General features: G+C 43.1%; 1 protein-coding gene across 2 annotated transcripts in view; it reads left to right on the forward strand.

Annotated features, from left to right (window-relative positions):
* Positions 1–19,214, forward strand: part of LOC123179977 (protein DETOXIFICATION 19) — a 21,099-nt gene extending 1,885 nt beyond the window's left edge. Inside the window, exons 2-8 of one of the 2 annotated variants that reach the window (XM_044591917.1) lie at positions 16,974–17,196; positions 17,371–17,518; positions 17,649–17,735; positions 17,835–17,891; positions 18,018–18,256; positions 18,419–18,537; positions 18,680–19,214. In XM_044591917.1, the coding sequence (XP_044447852.1) occupies positions 16,974–17,196; positions 17,371–17,518; positions 17,649–17,735; positions 17,835–17,891; positions 18,018–18,256; positions 18,419–18,537; positions 18,680–18,808 (1,002 nt within the window). In that variant the 3' untranslated portion in view covers positions 18,809–19,214. Of the gene's footprint in view, positions 1–16,973; positions 17,519–17,648; positions 17,736–17,834; positions 17,892–18,017; positions 18,257–18,418; positions 18,538–18,679 lie in introns of both variants that reach the window. The other variant, XM_044591915.1, reaches the window with a different exon arrangement.
* The last annotated feature ends 4,710 nt before the right edge of the window (positions 19,215–23,924 follow it).

Below are 23,924 nucleotides of genomic sequence, written 5' to 3' on the forward strand. Positions count from 1 at the left end.
AAGAATAACTATTCCTCACCCTGGGTGACGAATAGTCAATCCCTATAAAAAATAACATAAAAACTACTAATTTATTCCTCTTGCGGGGACGGCTCAAATAGGTGGAGGCCTTGGTCACTTCCTCTAGCCAAAAGAGAGGGCATTTGGCGGGCAGGGCCATACCGTCCATCGCCTTTGCCAACCCATCGGCGTTGGCTTGCTCAAAGAGGGCTTCTCCACTTCCTCATCAGCTTTCATGGCCTCCACCGCTAGTTTTACCTCCTTCTCGGTCCAGACTCTGTGGGTCACGAGCTTAGCGGTGCGGTCCTCCTCCTTGTCTTCCAATGTGGTGACGGAGTGGCTGGACGAAATGGATACGTTCTCAGATGGATTGGGAGAAATGAAGAGGAGAGATGATTGGAGAAGCTGAGAGCGAATGAGGTAGCGAGCACCATTTTTATCTAGCCGAAGAATTAGTTTTATCGGATTTTATGGGAATTGTCGCCGTTAGCCTGATGGCGCCGCCGTGCCATCGTTCAATGTTGCTCATTCGGAACTCACACATGCACTGGAAATCGACGAAGCATGAATGCGTCTTATTTTCACATTCTCGTCCATCAACGCGTGAAAACAGCCGAAAAATCTTTTGTACAAATACCAATGATTGTACACTAATTATGAGGGTCAATGATGAATAATTTTCATGGACTAGCCATGTATGATGGACAGTCTACGATAACATTTTGTCCGATCGAGGCGAAAGAACAACTCAACAATAAAAAAAGGGCAGCCCAGTGCACATAGCTTCCGCTTGCGCACGGTGCATGGTTAAGTACCTATATCGAGGCACATCACTGACGCCCATAAGCTGGTCATTTAGTGTTAATCCTCATCACTGATGCATGGTTAAGTACCTATATCGGTCATGAGAGGCACATCACTGACGCCCCTGAGCTGGCCGGTCAATGTTAACCCTCATCACTAACGCGTGGTCATAGGCGGTCAGCCATGAGCGGATTGTAGTGTTCGAATATGTAGTAGTGGGTGGACTAGGTAAGAGGAGTAGGCTCATAATCCATGGCATGCTAGCACACATATCCCTCCACGTAATGGAGTTCCTACTATTAGACAATTTGTCGACGGTGTTTTGGATTTACCAAATGACAGTATGGTGAATGTAGTGGATTTGTATGGTTGTGGGATGTCACCTCACGTTACTAGATTTACATGGGGCACAAGCTTTACCTAGGTTCGGGCCCTCACGTGCCGAGTAACAACCCTATTCCGGACGTGAAGTTACTGCTCACGAGCACATTTGCACCCGGATGAACAGTGAAACCAACAAATATTGAAAGAAAGTTCAAAAAATTCAGATTTTTTTGGCAAACTTTGACAAATGTTCTAAGTTCTTACAAAGTTTCATCCTGGAATCACATTCGTGGAAGCAGTGCCAAAAAAAATCCAAGCTCTGAAAAATGCTACTTTTGAAAGCATTTTGGAGCACTTAATTTTTTTTGCCGCGACTTTCACGGATGTCATTTCAACATGAAAATTTGCAAGCAAATAGAACATTTGTCAAAGTTTGCCACCAAAAAATTCAGAAATTTTCGGTGTCTGTTCATCGCGAGCTCATTTGAGCTCGCAAGCAGAAGGGGACTTCCGCCTTATTCCAACTTATATATGATATTATAGTAGAGACAAGCTATAATGGGGACTACAATAGCCTGTCCGACGATCTAAATGGGGTGTCTTGATCTGATCTACTATTTAGTAGTCTGTCACTTCTAGGATTTTTGGAGAAAGAGGCCTCTTTTCCTATTCCGCAAGTTTCAGATTCTTCCTCTTTTGAGTAATTGTGCTCTTCCTTGTAACGAAGCGCAGTTTCCGATGTACCAAACAACAATATAATGAACATATGTGGATTTGTATTACAATGGGAAGTCACACCATGTTAATAGATGTACAGAAGCCAGAAGTGCCCAGGCTTGGGCCGTCACATGGCGAGTAACCACTCTACTCGGGCTTATATGAGATTATATTAGAGAGAAATTACAATCGGGTGCACAGTGGCATGTCCGATGAGTTGTGAGTCCAGTCGCCGGGTATAAAACGTTCACGATCTAGACTGGGTGTCTATATAGGATCTACTAATATTCTAGTATATGATTCAAGGGGTTAGCGGTCTTCGTTGGTAGCTGCTGCCCTTCATCTTGATCTTGGTGTGCATGTTCTAAAGTATTCATTCTTGGTAGGTATACACCTCCTTCTAAAAACCCCAGGGTTAGTCCAGCTAGGATAATCGGAAGCAAAGGGCATGAACCCCTCTGACCGCATAGCTTTGAGCGGGCAATGCTAGACTTACGTAAAGTAACTACACAAGTGTACGTAGTAAACACTTGGAGGATTAGGATTGGTGTTTAGGGGAGGGAGGGGCCCACCCCCTGAAATTCAGAGGGGGGGGGGGTGGATGTTTAGATTAGTTTGGAAGGTTTTGTAAGCTTGCTTATGCTCTTCGTAGATTTACCATTTTCGGCTTTGAGCATATATGGCCCGAAATTCAACTCGGGCGGCACGAGAGTTTGCCCAACCCGCTTCTACACAACACATTTTGTTAGACTATTACTTGGCTCTCAAGTTATCTAGTCCTAGTCGTATTGTAATAGGTCTAGTTGGCTTGTAATCTCTTATATATACCGCTCTATCCTTTGATTCATCATTTTAGCCCTTTCTTCATCTTTGTCTTGTTGAACATGAGTAGTAGCTTGGACTTTTGTTGGCCATGTAGATGCCCCGTAAAACTAGGTGCGATCCCCGGGTATGATCGATCATCTCACACTAGTAGCAACATGCGAAATACAGTTCCACCAGATCTGGAAAGTTTCTACAACATCATGATCTACAAAGATGGCAATATAAGAATTTCGTACACCACACTTATATTGCACATACGCAATAATGTTGCAACATATTTTCATGTGGTTCAACAAAATATTGTGAATAAAGAAAATATTGCAACATTTTGAATAATCCCAACGCATTTATTGTATGTATGCGACACCTCCAACAAAATGCAATAATTCATAAGAAACTGTGGTAGCATAGGCAACATCCGGTGTTAACACAGAAAAATCTGATGTGGGTCGTACTAATACAACAAGTCGAAAAGGCTCAAAAAATTATTTGCATGCCAGAGAATACAACATTTGTTTTCAACCACATAAAATTAGGTAGAACAATATCGCGTATACACTTTTTTGAATCCGACACATAACTGGCAAATAACAAAGAATGTGTACTTTACAGGAACTAATAACATGTACGTTAGCTTATAAGAGTCCTCCCGTAAAAAAAAAGTCATGCAATCAGAATCCATGTGAAGAAAAACTCCATATGGAAATATTGTTTCCTATCTTAAGGGAATCAACTATGGCATAACTACCTATTTAGGCAGGCCCTATGGCATAACTACCGATTCAAGGCAGATAAAAAAATGAATTAGCCACATCTAGTGTTGGGCCACGTGGTACGGCCGGTGTACATGTGACGGCTATATGTGTTTGCATGGGCATTTGACTGTCAGTGAGAAACTAATCTTGAGGCAGATAGCCTCGCTAACCATACTCTAGACCTTTTTTAGGACGCCATGTGTGGCTCCTTAATCCACCGGATCTACATTGTATTCCTATGAACTTTTATAATCAATAAAGTAGAGTGTGTTTAGATTCAAAAAAAAGTTTGATTGTCCGTGAGAAACTTAAATTTTTTTACGGGGGAGTATAAATGAATTTTTGAAATGGAATTACATAATAAAAATCAACAAAGGGCAATTGAGACATGTAGGAGCTGTAATGAGTTCAAACGAAGCACACATATTTAAGAGCATTCTATAAATAGTTAGATGGGTCAAGTAAAACTAATACCCTTTTATTCACCCTAGATTATTCAAATTATAGTAGCATTTAAAATTTTATATACAACCACGTATCTATTAAAGGTTACGTATCAAAATAGTGTCAAAACCTAAAATAATGGATGTGACGATATACAGAAAATAGTGATGGCGCCACGTACATACTTTGGAGTCAATTAACCCCATAGCCTTTGTAGAAAATAACCTGAAATTACTATACAATATGAAGAAATTAATCCAAAAACTTAACAATGACCCCAGGTTCATCCAGCTGGCTTCGCCAGTGATAGAAAATAAAATCTAGAACTGGTATTATGTAAATATAAATCCAATTCACAACCTAATGACCCACAACTATTCAACTGTAGGAGATATGCCCTAGAGGCAATAATAAATGATATTATTTATCTCCGAGTTCATAATTATGTTTATGTTCCATGCTATAACTGCAATGATTCTCGAGTCTGCAATATCCACGAGGCTCGGAGGAAGACTCAAATGCACGTGTGGAATAATAAACGGTAAGAAGTATTCCTAGTCTGGCCTCTAAGACTAGCTCAAGTGTTGCATGATGATTCTGTTTTCCTGGTCATGGGCATGTATATGCCAGCAACTTTGAGGGCACAATGTTAAGAGAACATTTGTGTTGAATCGACCCGGATTGATGTTATGCTATGAGATTCATTCGTCACAAGTTTATTGGTACATAACACAGAGATGGTTAACGTTTGCATGATTCCTTAGACCATGAGAGTATCGAGTTTCTTCATGCTTGCTTCATGAACTTTGGGGTTTGTTAAACGTCATCCGTAAATGGGTGGCTATTACGGCGGCTTACGGGTTCATGGAAAAGTGTGTCAAGTAACTTGATAGCTCAAGATTGGGATTTGCTCCTCCGACGATGGAGAGATATCTCTGGGCCCTCTCGGTGTTACGGTGTCCATCATCGTCTGGCCAGACACTTTGTGATTTGATCACGGGGATGCCGGAACATGAAACGAGAAAAGAGAACAAAACCGGTAACGAGGTAACTTGCATAGTGGACAAAGTGTTGGCCCACGGGGATGCAATAAATCTCGCCTCAGATGTTTGTGATATATCGTGAAGCAACAGGAATAGCTCACCTCAACTGGAGGTTCACTCGAATATTTATTCGTGTGGGTATAGGGGTCAATATGGGTGTCCACGGCTCCGATGTTGATCATTGATCGGAAGGGGTTCCGGGTCATGTCTATACTTCACCGAACCTATAGGGTCACACGCTTAAGGGTCATCTATCTGCTGAATACTAGACAGGGAGTCTGAGAGAAAATCACCGAAAAAGTTTCGGACACCGAAAAGTTTCGGACAGCGGAATCGTACCGCTGAGAGAGGTCATCGGATAAGTTTCGATGATACCGAAAAGTTGTTTCGGGATACACCATTAAGTCAAATTAGTTTCGGCACATGCCTGATAATTCTTGGAGGATGCCAGAATCATTCTGGAAGCTTTTTGGAATTTTCTGAGATAAAAACCGGAAATGTTCCGGAGCTGCCGGAGCCACTTCAGATGCGTTTCGCAGATGAAAATCACTAAAACCGGAATTGTTTCGGAACGCGTTGAAAATCATTTTAGTGGGTACTGGAAATGTTCTTAGCCCACATAAATATTTTCAGTTCGATCAGACGCTGAAAAATGTCGTCGTGAATAGTGAAAATCAGCTTTATGGTTACTTTATGGAAAGCCACCTTTTGGGGCTTTGCTCCAAAAGATCTTGGGGATGACATGGATGGATAGGAGCCATTTTTTGGGCCCCTCATGGGGGTGTGGCCGGCCACATGGGGTATCCCCCTTGGGGACCCTCTTGTTCCTTGGTTTCACTCCTAGGTCCTTGTGGAAGGACTTCATTCATGTGCATTTTGGGTTTTTTGTGAAACTACCCTACCCCCTTGGGATTTCCTATAAATAGAGGTGGAGGGGCAGCCCTCCACATCCATCCCTTGCTCTCATACACATGCCATGCATTATCTGGCTTCTTCTCTCCCTCCCACGAAAAGAGTTTCGTAGAGCCGTAAGGCTGTCTGGGTTCCGGCAGGAACTAGTTCTGGACGGCGAAGCCCTGCCGGATAGATGACACCATATGTGTGCAACTCTGTAGAGAGATCGTAGTTTCGGTCTTAGTTCGTGAGTGCCTCCCGAAGGGCTGTCCGTGTGACCGTCCGAGTTTCAAAGGTCCTCCCGAAGGGCTGTCCGAGTGACCGTTCGAGTTTCGAAGGTCCTCCCGAAGGGCTGTCCGCGACACCGTCCGGGGGACTGTTCGACCGCCTCCCGGAGGGCTGTCTGAGGAGCAGATGAGGGTATACATCCTCGCGGTTGGGAGGTTGTAAATCCTAGCTGCGGGGATCTGCACCGCCGATCATCATCGACTCTACTTCCCGCTGCGCTACGAGTCGGTAACGAAAAAGATCAAACCATGTATGCAGTCTCCATAGTGGTCCTGGGCTGGTGCGTAGGTTGGAAAATTTTTGTTTTCTGCTGCGTTCCCCTTCAGTGGCATCAAGAGCCGTGCTATGCGTAGATGCAGGTTTCGATCTAGAATACATGGAGATGTATGGGTATTGCATAATATAATTAGGTAGTAGATGAGATCTATTGCTGAAAATTATTTATGCGGGTGACAGATGAAATCTGTTACCCGAGGTTCTTGTTGCTTCCCTAGAATTTGCGTTTGCTCAATCTCGAGACAGCATGGTGGAATTTGACAAAGTTCTGGCAATCCGTGATCCTGATTGATCATGGAAGTGCTATCAGTTCTTTGGGTTCTACCGTAGTCAAAAGAAAGATGAAATTCGCAGATGAAAGGGCATTGCAGATATTATCTGCACGGGGGTCATGCGTATGACGAAGTTTAGTATGGGGCTCGAGATTTAATTATCTCGTGTTTCATACACCCCGAGATGTTAATGTAGCAACTTGAATAATCATACTTGATGATAAAACGTTGGTAGCTGCGGTTTAAGTCAAAACCTTAGAAGCCACGTAAAATAAAATTTTGCATAAACCTATTAGAGGCGTCTAACTTGGTTATGCAGGATGTGCATATGATGTGGTATAGCAGTGCTCATACTAATTCGATTATGTATGAGATGACTATATGATGTAATTTGATTAACATGACCTGCGTGTCATGATTCGGCATGATGGTTGGAGCCATATGATTGCACTTTAATGACCTACGTGTCAACCTTGTTGTAATGCATTATTTTGTTAGCTATAGAGATAGCAATATTATCTGGTGCATCGACAAGGTGGTGGCAATCTTCGCGAAGGTGAACACCGACGCGAATGCCGAAGACGAAGAAATGAAAGACTTCTCCGTCAGAAAGGGCTATACCATATCATGCTATTATGAATTGCCTGAGATGTTTATCCCTTATGATGCACCCTTCTTGATTGCGCGGTAGTCGCTTTTATTAGGGTGATCTCTCACTTAAAATACCAAGTAGTTAGTGTTCTCCCAAGTGTAGCACCGTCACGGCACCTATCTTTTCGGGGTGCGCCGTGTCACACGGGTACGAACGATTAGAGAAGTGTGAGGCGGGTGAGTTGAGACCTCGCAGCGAGATCACTTGGTTGTCTTGACGTTCAGGCATGACCGTCATGAGCTCGGAACACACGCATTGAAAGATGAACAAGAGTCACATAGAGATGTGATTGGCAAGTTGGCCTACCGGTTGAGATTTTTCGTCATCAGTGGTGTTACACCAATGGCGAACAATTGAAATGTGGGTCTTGTATCACTCACAATCAATTTTGAGAGATATTGATTTGAGTGGGAGCGCACTGTTGAATTAACATGTTTAATTCTTAGTGCAATTAATTATGAACATTGTCTAAGTGTTATATGCAAAATAGTTGTAGAATAATGGCTCGCGTTTCCACCTTCCCTATTAAAATTGAATAGCTGTTAAATATCTGGTTAAAACTTTATGATTGGTAACGTAATATGAGGATTGTCCTCAAAAGTGCCGAGAAGGACTTTGTCCTATCGCATGCTTTCCGTATCCTCCCGCTAATGCTATGGATCATGTGACTCTCGTCCTTCGATCCAAAAGCTATAATTCCGTTTCAGTCAAGTGCAATATGTTTGCTTCCATGAAACCCAAACTTCGAAAGTTGGGATAGTTATATGATATTCATGGAACTGGAAATTATTTTCAGATACAAACAAAGCAATGTTTGTTTGCAAGTATTAGTAAAAGTGTTTACTATGCATTTGACTGTTGGGAAAGGGATCCAGAAGAACGCCTGTCATATAATGAAAGGTGAATAAAACAACAACTTAAGGAGAAAGGAAGTGTCCAAAGGTGTTAGTATGACTTACACGCCTAGGAATTCCGGGGCTAATGCCACTCTTAAGTTGGGTGCTTCTTCTGAGAGTAGGAGAAATACTAAAAGTTAAACTGCTAGAAGTATAAAGGCAAAAGGAAAGAAGACTGGAATATCCAGCTCATGTATGAATGTCATACAAGTTTTTGATGTATAGAAGGCTGGTCAAAGATATAGTTCTTGCGAATTATGGTTAAACATGTTAATCACTAATTCTTGGGTATTGTGAGTTCATCACAAAAATGCCCGCTCGATTGCATTCTGTTGCAACTCGATGTAAGAACTACTATGGCCTGAAAGACTAACTAGAAATGAGGTTAAGGTATACACAGGGAACATAGTAAATGTTACTATACCTTCCATCAGTGTATTGCCGTCTGTATTTATTTTCATAATTCATTTAGAGTTTTACAAACTCTATCCCATTGCATAAGGCATCTTGCAAGAAGGTTGTTCATAAGAGAACTTTTTATGTTCGATGTTATGAATAACACAAGGGCCATACTTTCATTATGAATGAGATGTATGTTATGAATATTGATAATAATACAATACCTCTGGGTTTACTTTCATAATTCATTTTAGAGTTTCATACACTCTAGCCCATTGCACAATGTTTGTTGCAAAAGAATTGTTCATAAAAACAACAATTGTTGTTAAGTATTATGAATAACATAAGGGCCATACTTCCATCATCGATGGGACGTATGTTATGAATATTGAGGGTAATATGATACATCCATAACACTGACGCTAAATGTCGCAAGACTAAAAGAATACCACACAAGTGTGGCACTACATTTGGTCACATTGGAGAAACCCGCATGGAAAATTCCATTATGATGGATTTTGAAGTCTTTTTGATTTTGAATCATCTGACACTTGCAACTTTCCTCCGAAAAGTGAAGTGACTAAAATACGGTTCACAGGCCATAAGGAACGAACAACAAACTTATTAGTGATCATACATTTGATGTGTGTAGTCCGATAAGTGTTGTTAGTGGTGGATTTATTTATCTTCAGAAATGACTCAAGTAGATATATGGATATTTACTTGATGAGACGTAAGTCTGGATCTTTTGAAATCATTCGAAAGGTTCTCAAAAAATGAAGTAGAAGTTATTGTAACAAGAAAATTATGTTTCTGCAATTTGATTGCACAAAGGAATATTTGAGTTACATGTTTAGCGAATGTCTAATGAGTTGTGAAAGGGGTTTCATAAACTTGCACCTCCCGGAACAACACTGCAAGTGGAAAGTCCGTGGAGATGTAATCAAACCATTTATGACATGGTAAGGTCAAAGATGACATAAAGAAATTTGCCATTATCCCTTTTAAAGTGATGCTTTAGAGACTGCGGCTTTTACACTGAAAAGAGCTACATCGGGTCTGTTGAAATGAAGCCATGGTATGGTACGCCCAACCATGTTATATCTTTTCTTACCATTTGGAATATGGGGCTTGTGTAAAAGGTTACAAACCTATTCCAAATCAGACAAGTGCTACTTTGTAGGTTATACCAAAATGTTGGGTATTCCTCCCTCACTATACCGAGGCAAATAGTTTTGCCGCAAAACGGTGTGCTTTTAAAGAGAATGGTTCTTTCTAAAAGGTGAGTGGGAGAATAGTGCAACTCGACGAGATAAACAGTATCTTCATCAGATCAAAGGAAAGAGACCTTGGAAGAAATTCCAGAGTTTCCTACTGCGACTTATACAGAAGTCTCTACAATAAAATGTATGAACTTCGGTCGAACTTGCAGCTGAACCACGTAGGCAAGGCTCGTGCAAACCTCTCAGGTGCGCAAACGAGATATTGTTGTTAGACAACATTATACCTACGATACACAAGGAAGCGTTGATGGGCCCTGACTCTGGAATTGGCTAAATGCCAATACAACCCGAGTTAGTTTCCATATAAGTGATTCAAGATTAAAACCTTGATACACCTTTCGGAAGACTTAGAGTCTAACGAATATTTATGGAACTTAAAACTGATATGGATAAAATGTTTTATCCATAAAGCTCGACTTCTTGAAATAATACGATGAGGTTGTTTTCATCGTAGCGATGCTTAAAGTCGGTTCGGGTTGAACTAGCAATTAATACATATTTCAATCATGAGATATGAAACATGGATGATAAAAGGATTTCCATCTGATGGAAATGAAACCTAGGACTTGTATATGATACAGTCCAAAGTAATTTGTCGATCCAGAGGATGCTAGTAGGTATGCAAACTTCAGAGTTCCAGCAATGGACAGAAGAGAGCAAAATGGAGTTTGAATCTTCGTGTTTTGATGAAATGGTCAAAGGGGTTTTGACTTCATCAATGGGTAACGAAGATGCTTGTAATTCAAGAAAGTAAGTGGGAGCGTAATAATATTTGTAAAAACCTTATGTGCTTGACACATTGGTAATTGGAAATAAATTTCTTGACACAAATTAGGACTTCATTTGAAAATAGTTTTTCGATGAAGTGCTTAGGCTAAATAGCCTCAATATTAGGCATGATGATCTATGGAGATAGATTTACCTAATGGGGTTAAGCAATGAATACATATTGACAAGATGCTAAAACCTTTTAGCATTTAAAACGCCAAGGAGTGATTCTTGCCAAAGTCACATGGAAAGAGTTTTTGCAAGACTCGGTGTTACAAAACACTGATGAGTAAAATACATGATGCAGATTCCACACACTTTTGTGTTTGGATTAATCATGTATTCCATGGTATGTAAAACAACCAGATATGTCCGATACTCCCAAGGTGTTGCGAGTATGGATACCAAAGTGATCAAATTACTGATCATGGGACAACAGTGAAAGATGTCACAGAGTACTAGAGTAAGTACTGATTACATGGTTTTCTCGCAAGCAGAGATCATGAAGAGTTCGTTGTAAAATGTTACATCGACACAGTCTTCATCTTTTCTCCATGTGATTTTTGATTTAAATTAAGGGTTTTGTGTAACACACAATGTGGTGGCACAGTTAGTTGGAATTTGTTCAAACTAGTTACTGTGGTGAATTCTATAACAAGGGCTAAGTATGTTGACGCTTTACAAGCGACAAAGAAGATGTTGAATCATATAGTTCATTCATGAACTTAGTATAGTTCCAAGATGGCTTTTGACAATGGGACACTACTGCAGGTAGTTGCTCCATAACTCAGTCTGAGGAATCCAGGTTCGACCTGTGATTCACATACATACAAAGCCAAGTCCACACAAATATGAATTTTGTGAAAACGTGAAAACGCGAGGACATGCAAAGATACACACGGAACTGAAGTTGTCAGATCTGTTGGACATCAGGCTATACCACAAGCAAAGCATATTTACACCGGTGTGCCACAGGTGTGAAGTGCATTAGCATAAGCTAGATTATTGACTCTAGTGCAAGTGGGAGTCTGTAGGAGATATGCCCTAGAGGCAATAATAAATGATATTATTTATCTCCGAGTTCATAATTATGTTTATGTTCCATGCTATAACTGCAATGATTCTCGAGTCTGCAATATCCACGAGGCTCGGAGGAAGACTCAAATGCACGTGTGGAATAATAAACGGTAAGAAGTATTCCTAGTCTGGCCTCTAAGACTAGCTCAAGTGTTGCATGATGATTCTGTTTTCCTGGTCATGGGCATGTATATGCCAGCAACTTTGAGGGCACAATGTTAAGAGAACATTTGTGTTGAATCGACCCGGATTGATGTTATGCTATGAGATTCATTCGTCACAAGTTTATTGGTACATAACACAGAGATGGTTAACGTTTGCATGATTCCTTAGACCATGAGAGTATCGAGTTTCTTCATGCTTGCTTCATGAACTTTGGGGTTTGTTAAACGTCATCCGTAAATGGGTGGCTATTACGGCGGCTTACGGGTTCATGGAAAAGTGTGTCAAGTAACTTGATAGCTCAAGATTGGGATTTGCTCCTCCGACGATGGAGAGATATCTCTGGGCCCTCTCGGTGTTACGGTGTCCATCATCGTCTGGCCAGACACTTTGTGATTTGATCACGGGGATGCCGGAACATGAAACGAGAAAAGAGAACAAAACCGGTAACGAGGTAACTTGCATAGTGGACAAAGTGTTGGCCCACGGGGATGCAATAAATCTCGCCTCAGGTGTTTGTGATATATCGTGAAGCAACAGGAATAGCTCACCTCAACTGGAGGTTCACTCGAATATTTATTCGTGTGGGTATAGGGGTCAATATGGGTGTCCACGGCTCCGATGTTGATCATTGATCGGAAGGGGTTCCGGGTCATGTCTATACTTCACCGAACCTATAGGGTCACACGCTTAAGGGTCATCTATCTGCTGAATACTAGACAGGGAGTCTGAGAGAAAATCACCGAAAAAGTTTCGGACACCGAAAAGTTTCGGACAGCGGAATCGTACCGCTGAGAGAGGTCATCGGATAAGTTTCGATGATACCGAAAAGTTGTTTCGGGATACACCATTAAGTCAAATTAGTTTCGGCACATGCCTGATAATTCTTGGAGGATGCCAGAATCATTCTGGAAGCTTTTTGGAATTTTCTGAGATAAAAACCGGAAATGTTCCGGAGCTGCCGGAGCCACTTCAGATGCGTTTCGCAGATGAAAATCACTAAAACCGGAATTGTTTCGGAACGCGTTGAAAATCATTTTAGTGGGTACTGGAAATGTTCTTAGCCCACATAAATATTTTCAGTTCGATCAGACGCTGAAAAATGTCGTCGTGAATAGTGAAAATCAGCTTTATGGTTACTTTATGGAAAGCCACCTTTTGGGGCTTTGCTCCAAAAGATCTTGGGGATGACATGGATGGATAGGAGCCATTTTTTGGGCCCCTCATGGGGGTGTGGCCGGCCACATGGGGTATCCCCCCTTGGGGACCCTCTTGTTCCTTGGTTTCACTCCTAGGTCCTTGTGGAAGGACTTCATTCATGTGCATTTTGGGTTTTTTGTGAAACTACCCTACCCCCTTGGGATTTCCTATAAATAGAGGTGGAGGGGCAGCCCTCCACATCCATCCCTTGCTCTCATACACATGCCATGCATTATCTGGCTTCTTCTCTCCCTCCCACGAAAAGAGTTTCGTAGAGCCGTAAGGCTGTCTGGGTTCCGGCAGGAACTAGTTCTGGACGGCGAAGCCCTGCCGGATAGATGACACCGTATGTGTGCAACTCTGTAGAGAGATCGTAGTTTCGGTCTTAGTTCGTGAGTGCCTCCCGAAGGGCTGTCCGTGTGACCGTCCGAGTTTCAAAGGTCCTCCCGAAGGGCTGTCCGAGTGACCGTTCGAGTTTCGAAGGTCCTCCCGAAGGGCTGTCCGCGACACCGTCCGGGGGACTGTTCGACCGCCTCCCGGAGGGCTGTCTGAGGAGCAGATGAGGGTATACATCCTCGCGGTTGGGAGGTTGTAAATCCTAGCTGCGGGGATCTGCACCGCCGATCATCATCGACTCTACTTCCCGCTGCGCTACGAGTCGGTAACGAAAAAGATCAAACCATGTATGCAGTCTCCATAGTGGTCCTGGGCTGGTGCGTAGGTTGGAAATTTTTTGTTTTCTGCTGCGTTCCCCTACATCAACTACATATATTAATTACCTCAACCATCAATTATATAGTCGATCATAATTATAGTGGTTTAGATTTAATAATACAAAATATGATAGTATGGTCCGGTGCCTGATAGTAAGCATAACAAACTGATCGGAAAGCACATGTGTTAGAAAACAATCGAAAAGTGCAGCCATCACACATGACTCATTATACCGCTGACAGTACCATCGACGTTGGTTGGTAAACATGAGTCGGACGTGCATGTCGAGATCTTGGATGAAAGTTGATTCTATTTATAAGAAAATATATGCATTTATACCATTTGGGGCATATAATTGTCATGAAAAGACTATGTGATTAGTAGTTTGATTCGTATATTGAAAAACGTATAAATAGAATTTATAAAAAAGATAATATACATGATCAAACTAAATAATCTATGAAGGAAGTGAATGAGAGAAAGCCCTCAAGCACACAATACTAACATACAATTATGACCAATCATATTAATATGACCATGCATGGATACATATTATGGTAGCCAAAATATTACAAAACAATAAAGATATGATCAACATGAGTAAGCTATGAAGGAAGTCAATGAGAGAAAATCATTGAGCACAAATACAACTGTACATTGACAAGTGTGTTCATATTAAGATGAGCCTCTGTGGATGCATATGTAGGTAGGAAAGATATTGCGTTAACCAAGAAAGTCAATGCAAGTAAGACTGCAAGCAATGATCGATTTGGGTGGAACAACAGAACATTGTTATACATAGAAGCCATTCATGTTTAGATCTAATTTTTGGAGGGGAATTTCTCCAAAGACATATAGGTGCAAAGATACATAACAAGGGATGAGGAGAGGATGGAGTATACTAATATACAATTATAACCAATCGTATTAAGATGAGCATGCGTGGATACATATTACGGTAGCCAAGATATTATTAAACAATAAAGATATGATCAAAATGAGTAAGCTATGAAGGAAGTCAGTGAGAGAAAATCCTTAAGCGCAAATACCACTATACATTGACAAGTGTGTTCATATTAAGATGAGCCTGTGTGGATGCATATGTAGGTAGGAAAGATATTGCGTTAACCAAGAAAGTCAATGCAAGTAAGACTGCAACCAATGATCGATTTGTGTGGAACAACAGAACATTTGTCATACATAGAAGCCATTCATGTTTAGATCTATCTTTTGGAAGGGAATTTCTCCAAAGACATATTGGTACAAAGATACATAACAAGGGATGAGGAGAGGATCGAATAGGGGAAATAGAAGTCTAGATATGATTTTGCATCCGTCTTCTGATGGCACATACTCCCTCCGTCTAGGTGTGTAAGTCATCTTACGAAAACCAAATAATCCCAAAACACTTAGGCGCAGTGCATTAACTTCTACCTCGTTTCTTGTTTCTTGACATATCAACCAATAAGATATGTGGAGTGTGCATGCTTTTAATAACTTGAGACTACCAAACACGACATGCAGTGGTTAGTTCATTGCATGCAATGCTATTAATTAGCAAATAAACATTAAGTTCTTTCGTTTTCCCCTCCTCCTTGGTCACGGTGCATAACCTAAGATGACTTACTCACCTAGACGGAGGGAGTACCATGTTTTCTCGGGACTTGCCTTTTGACTGCAATCTATTGACATGACATATAATTCGTGGAAAATTAAATTAGATAACTATGTGAGAAAGAGGACATAAAGTTGGCAAAAAAAAAAGAATCTCAAATATAACAGTACATATAGTCAATCTAGCCACGCAAATACGCGGGTCACTTCGCTAGTTCGAAAGTAAGAAAGAAGAACAAATAATTTCATAACTTAGTTTTGGAAATGAGCAATGTTCCATTGCGTCAAAAGAATATTATCCGCGCATAGAACGCTCCATGATATATCCTGCATGCTTCATTACTGGCGGATTCAAGAAAACGATGCACCTTACAGACCGGCATGAGCGTGGCCATGGAGACACTATGCAGACAGGCCTATGGTGCCCGGATGTACCGCCTGCTAGGCTTGTATCTGCAGTCGAAACTCATCATGTTGGTGGTGGTGTCAGTACTCATCTCCGTCCTGTGGCCGTTCACGGAGCCAATTCTGTTGTGTCTTCATCAAGAACCCGAGGTGTCCCACACCGCCACGGTGTTCATCCTTTACCAGGTCCCCGGCCTGTTCGCCTACTCCTTCCTACAGTGCTTGATGCGTTATCTACAGGCACAGTCGATTGTTGTGCCACTTGTTGTCTGCTCCATGGTGCCGTTTGTGCTCCACATCTCCGTGAACTACCTGCTGGTGAATGTGGTCGGATTGTGCCTCACTGTCGCATCATTGGCCATCTCAGCCACATTCAACCACATAAAATATTGCAATATCTAAAATTTCAAGTCAACATTTACCTTTGTCTATCAACATTTCAATATGGTGGACACCTCCCACCTTCCTTGTCATGAAACCACCAGACCAGCCAGCCGAAGTCAGCCACCCTAATTCACAAACAAACGTGACACAAATGTAGTAAAACGAAAACACAAGAAATGTAGAAAACATATGCTTATACAGAATATCTGTGTAGAACTAGTGTGCATGTACATGTATCGGTTGGTAAACAAAACTTCATGTAGACAGCATCACTGATCGAGGATTAACAAGGATTGATGGCTCAACACGTTCCACTCTACCAGGCTACATTGAGCGGTGCACACTACTGGCCGCCCCGACATTCCCGCCCATGTCGCTTCACCTTACAGATCTGTCCATACTCCATCCGTCCAAGTGGAGGATAGTAATAATACACATATATGGCGCTCCACCTTCCAAGTCTATCCATACTCCATCCGTCTCGTAAGCATTCCATCAACTTTTCATAATTCTCTAACAATTTCTCTTTGTTATATGTTAGCTGATGCCATTTTATTTCTGTTTCATCCTTGTTAAAGAAGACAGTATGATTCACCCTAGATCCTTCACCTTGCAATTCGGAAAAAGGAAAAGCAGAACAAATAATATCATAACTTGGTTTTGGAAATGAGCAATGTTCCGTTGCATCGATGGAATTTTATCCACACATAGAACCCTCCATAATATATGTTGCATGCTTAATTACTGATGGATTCGGGAAAATGTTGCAACTTACAGACCGGCATGAGCGGCGCCATGGAGACACTGTGTGGACAGGCCTACGGCGCCCGGATGTACCGCCTGCTGGGCTTGTACCTGCAATCGTCGCTCATCATGTCAGCGATGGTGTCCGTACTCATCTCCGTCGTGTGGCTGTTCACGGAGCCGATCCTGTTGTCTCTGCATCAGGAACCCGAGGTGTCCCATGCTGCAACAGTGTTCATCCGATACCAGATCCCCGGTTTGTTTGCCTATTCCTTCCTGCAATGCCTGCTACGGTATCTGCAGACACAGTCCATTGTCGTACCACTTGTTGTCTGCTCCATGGTGCCTTTTGCGCTCCACATCGCCCTGAACTACCTGCTGGTGAATGTGGTCGGATTGGGCCTCACTGGCGCGTCATTGGCCATCTCAGCCACGTTTTGGGTCTCGTGCCTGATGCTGCTCGCGTACGTGATGTGGTCCAAGGAGTTCGACGAGACATGGAAGGGCTTCTCTACCGACGCCTTGAACTACCTGTTACCGACGATCAAGCTCGCCATGCCCTCCGCCATCATGGTCTGGTTAGTACGTTTACACTTGTCAACAACACATGTATATACATGCCGTTCCCTGATTGGTTTTGAGTCTGGACAGATGTAAGCTCTGACATTTTTTTCTTTGGAAAAAAACATTTGTGTTGAGTGGACGCAGCTTGGAGTACTGGGCGATTGAGCTCCTCGTGCTGCTCGCCGGCCTGCTGCCGAATTCCACTGTGAGCACGTCGTTGATCGCCATATGGTATGGGTCTGGATGAACCAAACTTGTTACATAATTATTGTTCGTGCATCATTTCAGAAACAGTCGGACTTGATGTACCATTTATTCCTCTAAATGCAGCGCAAGCACGCAGGCCGTTTCCTACATGATCACCTATGGGTTCAGTGCCGCTGTGAGGTACGTCGCCTGGCCTTCCATAGGCCATGTCCCAAGTTCTTAGTGTGTTGTTGTTGTCTAGAACCAGTTCTTGCTTCACTTAATTATGGTGGTTTATATCACGTTGCTTCCACCATTTGCATGCAGCACCCGGGTGTCGAATGAGGTTGGGGCTGGTAACGTGGACAGGGCAAAGAACGCGGTCACGGTTACGATGAAACTGTCAGTCTTCCTCGCCCTCTCATTCATCCTGCTCCTTATCATTGGCCATGGCCTCTGGGCGAGCCTCTTCACGGGGAGCGCGATGATTGCGGCAAAGTTCGCGGCCATCACCCCGCTCCTGATGATCTCTATTGTGCTCGACTCCACGCAGGGCGTGCTGTCAGGTGAGAAAGATCAGTGGGCTACCTAAAGCAATCTTCAAGGATCACTTGGCTTGGCTCGAGAAATTAATAATTTCAAATCATGTATTCAAAATTATAAATTGGAATGCGCTGCTAGTGCAAAACAATTCCGCAAAATTGATGAATAAAATGGCCGTGTGGCAGGGGTTGCGCGGGGCTGTGGATGGCAGCACCTGGCGGCGACCACCAACCTGGTGGCGTACTACTTGGCTGGCATGCCGGTGGCCATTCTCTTGGCCTTCAAGCTCAACTTGTACACTCACGTAAGTAAGACAGGCCCCGTGCATTGTCAAGTTGTCATTGCGCAATGCATCAAACATGCATGTATAGCTCAACTTCTGAAAAACAAGGGGCTCGAATACTGAATACTTTTCCATGGGCAAATGTCGTCTTCTCTTTTTGCAGGGCTTATGGTTGGGTTTAATCACTGGGCTGGCATGCCAGACAAGCGTGATGGTGATCATCACCCTCCGCACGAAATGGTCAAAGCTCGTGGACGCGATGGTGAAAAATCGGGATGACTATGTGGCCTGATCGACACTCGCATGTTATTTTAAGATGTAATTTACCATCAGGGTCACACGGTGGTTGCTCATTCATATGGTAGCAGCATCCGTGGCGTGCACCAGTGCAAGTTTTTGTGAGATGGCGTGTGTTGGCTGAACTCAACTGTTGTTAATCCTTTTTTGGCCGTATCTTTGAGTTCATTTCAGTATGAAAAGGTCGAGCTTCCCTCTGCCTGAGATGGTAAACCAAACGCTATATATACAAAGAGAAACTCAGAGGGAGGATGCATGCCGGTGTTGGCTTAGGTGGCGAGGATTCCTGAGATGGTAAATTGTCTGGGGCACCTAGGTGCCTCGGCACCGAGGCCCATTATATGGCAACTCACATTTGTAGTGCATGATGTACAATACACAACAAAATGACTTTTCAGATTTGTTTGCATGCACTACAATCATCAACGGTCATTGATTGCTTTCCAAAAAACAAATATACTATTGTTTCCTAGCAATGATTACTTTCCAAACAAAGAGGGTATGTATGTACGCTCTGATTTTTAAGGTATCAGATACAACCAAATAATATAAGGCCGGGTCACACTTTATAACGTCTAATGTTTCTATACAAATTAAGATGACCATATAATATAAAATGTGACCCAAATTATTATTTTACTTTTAGGAAAATATGATGCATGCAGATACCCACACATGATTCTTTTGTGGGAACAAATACCCACACACAATTCTTTTTAGTTTTAGGAATGCACATTGTGTGCCAATACCCACACATGATTTTTCCTAAAAGTAAAATAATAATTTGGGTATATATGTATATGCCTTGAAGACGTATGCAAAAATAATATATGTATATGCATGTTGATACCCACAGATGATTTTTTTCGTGCATACAAATACCCACACACGATTCTTTTTAGTTTTAGGAATCCACATTTTTTTAACACAATACAGACGCAAGCGCTCATATACACTCGCATACACTCACCCCTATGATCGCACACACGCACACCCTATCCCTATGAGCACCTTCGAAAGACTGGGCCGGCATATCATCTTGAAATTTACGAAGTCACAGTAGGCACCTCGTCGTCGACAGGAACGTCTCCTCCTACTGAATGCACATCGCCAGAAATCCTGAAATAAATCCAGTAATAAATGCAAGCACCAGGACTTAAACCCTGATGGGCTGGGGATACCACAGTCCCTCTAAGTCTCTAACCATCCAACCACAGGTTGGTTCGCTAGGAATCCACATTGCGTGCCAATATCCACACATGATTTTTCCTGTGTGTATGTGGACCTAAGATGTCATACCCGCATACCCCATTTCATTATACGCATGCTTTGTAAATATAAACAAAATTGATATAATTTGGATGGTACATACTCGAACACTATTTTTTATTACACGTATATTCTGTTGAGACATACCTATAACTGATACTGGAAATATACCCAAAAATTGTATAATTTACATATACCTAATATATATAGGGTATGTACATATACCTAAGATAGTGTACACACAATCTCATTTGTAGTACATGTATATGCCTTGAAGACGCATCAAAAAATAATATAGTTTTAATGGGGACATACCTAATAATGATATACTCTTTTTTTGGGTATGTTTATGTACCTAAGATATTGTACGCACAAAATATTTTCTCCAAAAGTATAACATGAATATGGTGCCATGTGACATACGTTTCTCCAAAAAGGTATAAAACATTAATAAAATATGAATTCTTGTTCTCTCTAGAAAAGTGCACGTACTATGCATGTGACCATTAATTGTTCATTCTCACTTTCCATTCTAACGTGGGCCTTAATTGTCCATATAAACCAAATAATTAGCAAATAATTCTTTCCTAATGAAACGCTCTAGTACGAGTACAAGTGCACATATCTTAGCGTAATTCGACGGTTTGTAGGCAAGGTGCCCAGGCACCTAGGTGTCACAAATTGTCAAGTGGCGCCTTTCTCTGAGCACTTGTCCCGACCATGAGAGCATCTCCAACCGCGCCCCCAACAGGCCCCCCAGGTGACTTTTTCGGCGCCGGTGCCGAAAAAACGCCGCAGTCGCGCTCCCAGGACGCCGAAATCCACCGGCTCGGCCCGTTTTTGGGAACGGCGATCGCAGGCCGAACCCGACACACTGGGGGGTGCTCGGGGGCTCCGGCGCAAGGGAAAAGCACGTCTGGCCCACACCGTCATGCGAAAAGTCAAGTCTATCTCCCAGATTCGCCTCCCACCCCCCGCGCGCTCGGCCGCCAACCGGCTGATCCCGGCGCCGCCCGCCGCCCGCCACCGCTAGATAGCCCATCCTCGCCGGAAAAAGAGCAAAGGTTTCGCCGAGGCAGCCTTTCCATCACCGGCTAGGCGTACGCGCCCACCGCGCCCGCAAGCTGTTCGGCGATTTGCCTGCCTCGGCAATGGACTCAGACGACGAGGAGGCGCTCGCCGCGCTGCTGCAGGAGGAAGCCGAGGCCCACGTCCAGGAAGAGGAACATCTCATGGTCCTCGCCGCCCTCGCCGGCCTGCTGGCGAGCAATGAAAAGCCGCGGCGAGGTGGCTCGGCGCCGGGGTGGATCAAAGCAAAGAACCGGCATCGTCTCGAAGGCTACTGCATGCTCTACTCCGACTACTTCGCCGACGCTCCACTGCACGGCAAGAAAACATTTATGCGCCGTTATCGGATGAGCCGAAAGCTTTTCCTCAGGATTGTGAATTCCATCCGGGAGTTCGACAACTACTTCAAGTGCAAGATGGATTGCACCGGCAAACTTGGATTCACCTCAATCCAGAAGTGCATGACAGCGATGAGGATTGTTGCATATGGAGCTCCCGGTTATTCACTCGACGACTATGGGCGCATGGCCGAGTCCACCACCATTGAGTGTTTCTACAAGTTCGGTCGGGCAGTGGTGGCAGTGTTTGGACCGCAATACTTGCGAACACCCAATGCGGAAGACAATGCTCGGATCCTATCACAGAACGCAGCAAGAGGATTTCCTGGGATGCTTGGAAGCATCGACTGCATGCATTGGAAATGGAAGAACTGCCCATTTGCTTGGCAGGGGATGTACAAAGGCATCAAAGGCGGTTGCAGTGTGGTACTTGAGGCGGTGGCATGACCTCTGGATTTGGCACTCCTTCTTTGGTATGCCAGGAACTCACAATGACATCAACGTGCTGCAGTGCTCCCCTGTCTTTGCCAAGCTTGTTGAAGGTCATTCTCCTCCGGTGAACTTCGAGGTCAATGGGCGGCACTACAACAAGGGGTACTACCTAGCTGATGGCATCTATCCAAGATGGTCTACATTTATGAAGATTATCTCAAACGCTGTGCCAGGAGGCAAGAAGTCCCACTTTGCCAAGGTGCAGGTGGCTTGCAGGAAGGATGTCGAGCGGGCATTTGGTGTGCTCCAATCTCGATTTGCTGTTGTCCGGTACCCTGCTCAGACCTGGTCGAAAGATCAAATGTGGGAGATCATGACTTGTTTTGTCATCTTGCACAACATGATCATCGAGAGCGAGCAGGAAGAGCCAGTGTTTGAAACTGAACCATACTACAGGCAGGGTCCTCTAGCCGAAGTTGATCACCAGCTACCGGCAACCTGGACTGCCTACCTCAGTATGCGTCAGGAGATCCGAGACCCACATGTGCATCATCAACTGCAGCAGGATCCAGTGGAGCACATATGGAGGATCAAGAGCGACGCATAGCTCGACGTGTGATGAGTTTTTATTTGTTGAACTATATAATTTGTATTGGACTATTTGTTGTTGCACTATTTTGTTGAATTATTTGATTTTCAGTGATGAATTATGCGAAAAAATATATTTATGTTGAGAAATCAACGACGAAACACGCCGAACCATGCCGAATATGGGCCGTTTCTCGCCGATTATCGGGCCCTTTTTCTATTTATCTGGGCCGAAATGCGGCCGCAAATGAGCCGATATCGGCGCTAGGGGGCGACGGCTGGATGCCCAACCGCCCCAGCGCCGATTCTACCGCCGGCTCGCCCCCAGACTGCGATTTATATGCCTTCTGGAGGGGCCAACGGCTGGAGATGCTCTAACACTATGGATCCCATCTTTCGCCACCAATGGTGCCTGCGCAACGAGCATCGACCCAGCATACCATCGAACACCTCTGTCAGTTCCAATAAGTTGGTCGCTCATGCCAACATAAGCACAAAGACTCCTGTAGCCTACGAGGCGGGCAGAGTGCCAACTCCACCATTGTTTGCAGCTTGACACCAGATGACGCAAGTGTAACATCGACAATATTCGGCACAACCTACAACCTTCACCAGAAGCTTCAAAAAGTCTCACAGACTCAGGATCTTCGATGTGGATTGCAAGAGTGACAACGTACCTTGCGAATGAAGCCAAAGACAAAGCATTCCTGGCATTGCACAGGAACATCTTAAGCGCATCAAGTAGATCTTAGTTTGTAAATGATAATTAGTTGGATTATTCCTCGTTTCTATGTACACATCGCCGAATTACATTTTTATATCAAAATGCATTGTGAGTGAAGTGGAGTTCAATTATTTTCTGAATCTATTCTTTTATACATGCGAAAGCTGACATGCATTATGTTTATAGATGCAACAAAAAAAATTAAAAGCCCCGTTGCAGCAGGGTCATTCTACTAGTCATATATATATACTTGACACACACATGTCCAGACATAAAAATCCGAGCACTGATCAGACATCCTAATTCAATAACCAAGATTTGAATTAATGCACATCATACAAAAACAAGAATGAAGAATAATAAGGCAGATGGCTGACTTGATCAAAATCACTTGCGCTCCTCCTCTGTGTATCGGCGCTATAAATGACTCCAAATTTGGCACTATAGCGAAAATTAGTGTCATTCTCAGCATAATGTCCAAAGGGCATAGCTTAATGGGAGGGCTCTCCAAAAGCTTTAGTGGTGCTATAGCAGGCTGCTTAAAACTCTGAAGAAAAAAAACAGGTGGCTAATGAATATCAAAAGTGACTTATTATAAATATTACTGGCACTGCGAAATGGAACCAAACTAGAGGCCGTGAGCCACGCGTGGGATAAGAAGCAACTTCTTGGTCCGATGCACATCAATCCCA

Source organism: Triticum aestivum, chromosome 1D (assembly GCF_018294505.1).
Source record: "Triticum aestivum cultivar Chinese Spring chromosome 1D, IWGSC CS RefSeq v2.1, whole genome shotgun sequence".
Classification (NCBI taxonomy): Eukaryota; Viridiplantae; Streptophyta; class Magnoliopsida; order Poales; family Poaceae; genus Triticum; species Triticum aestivum.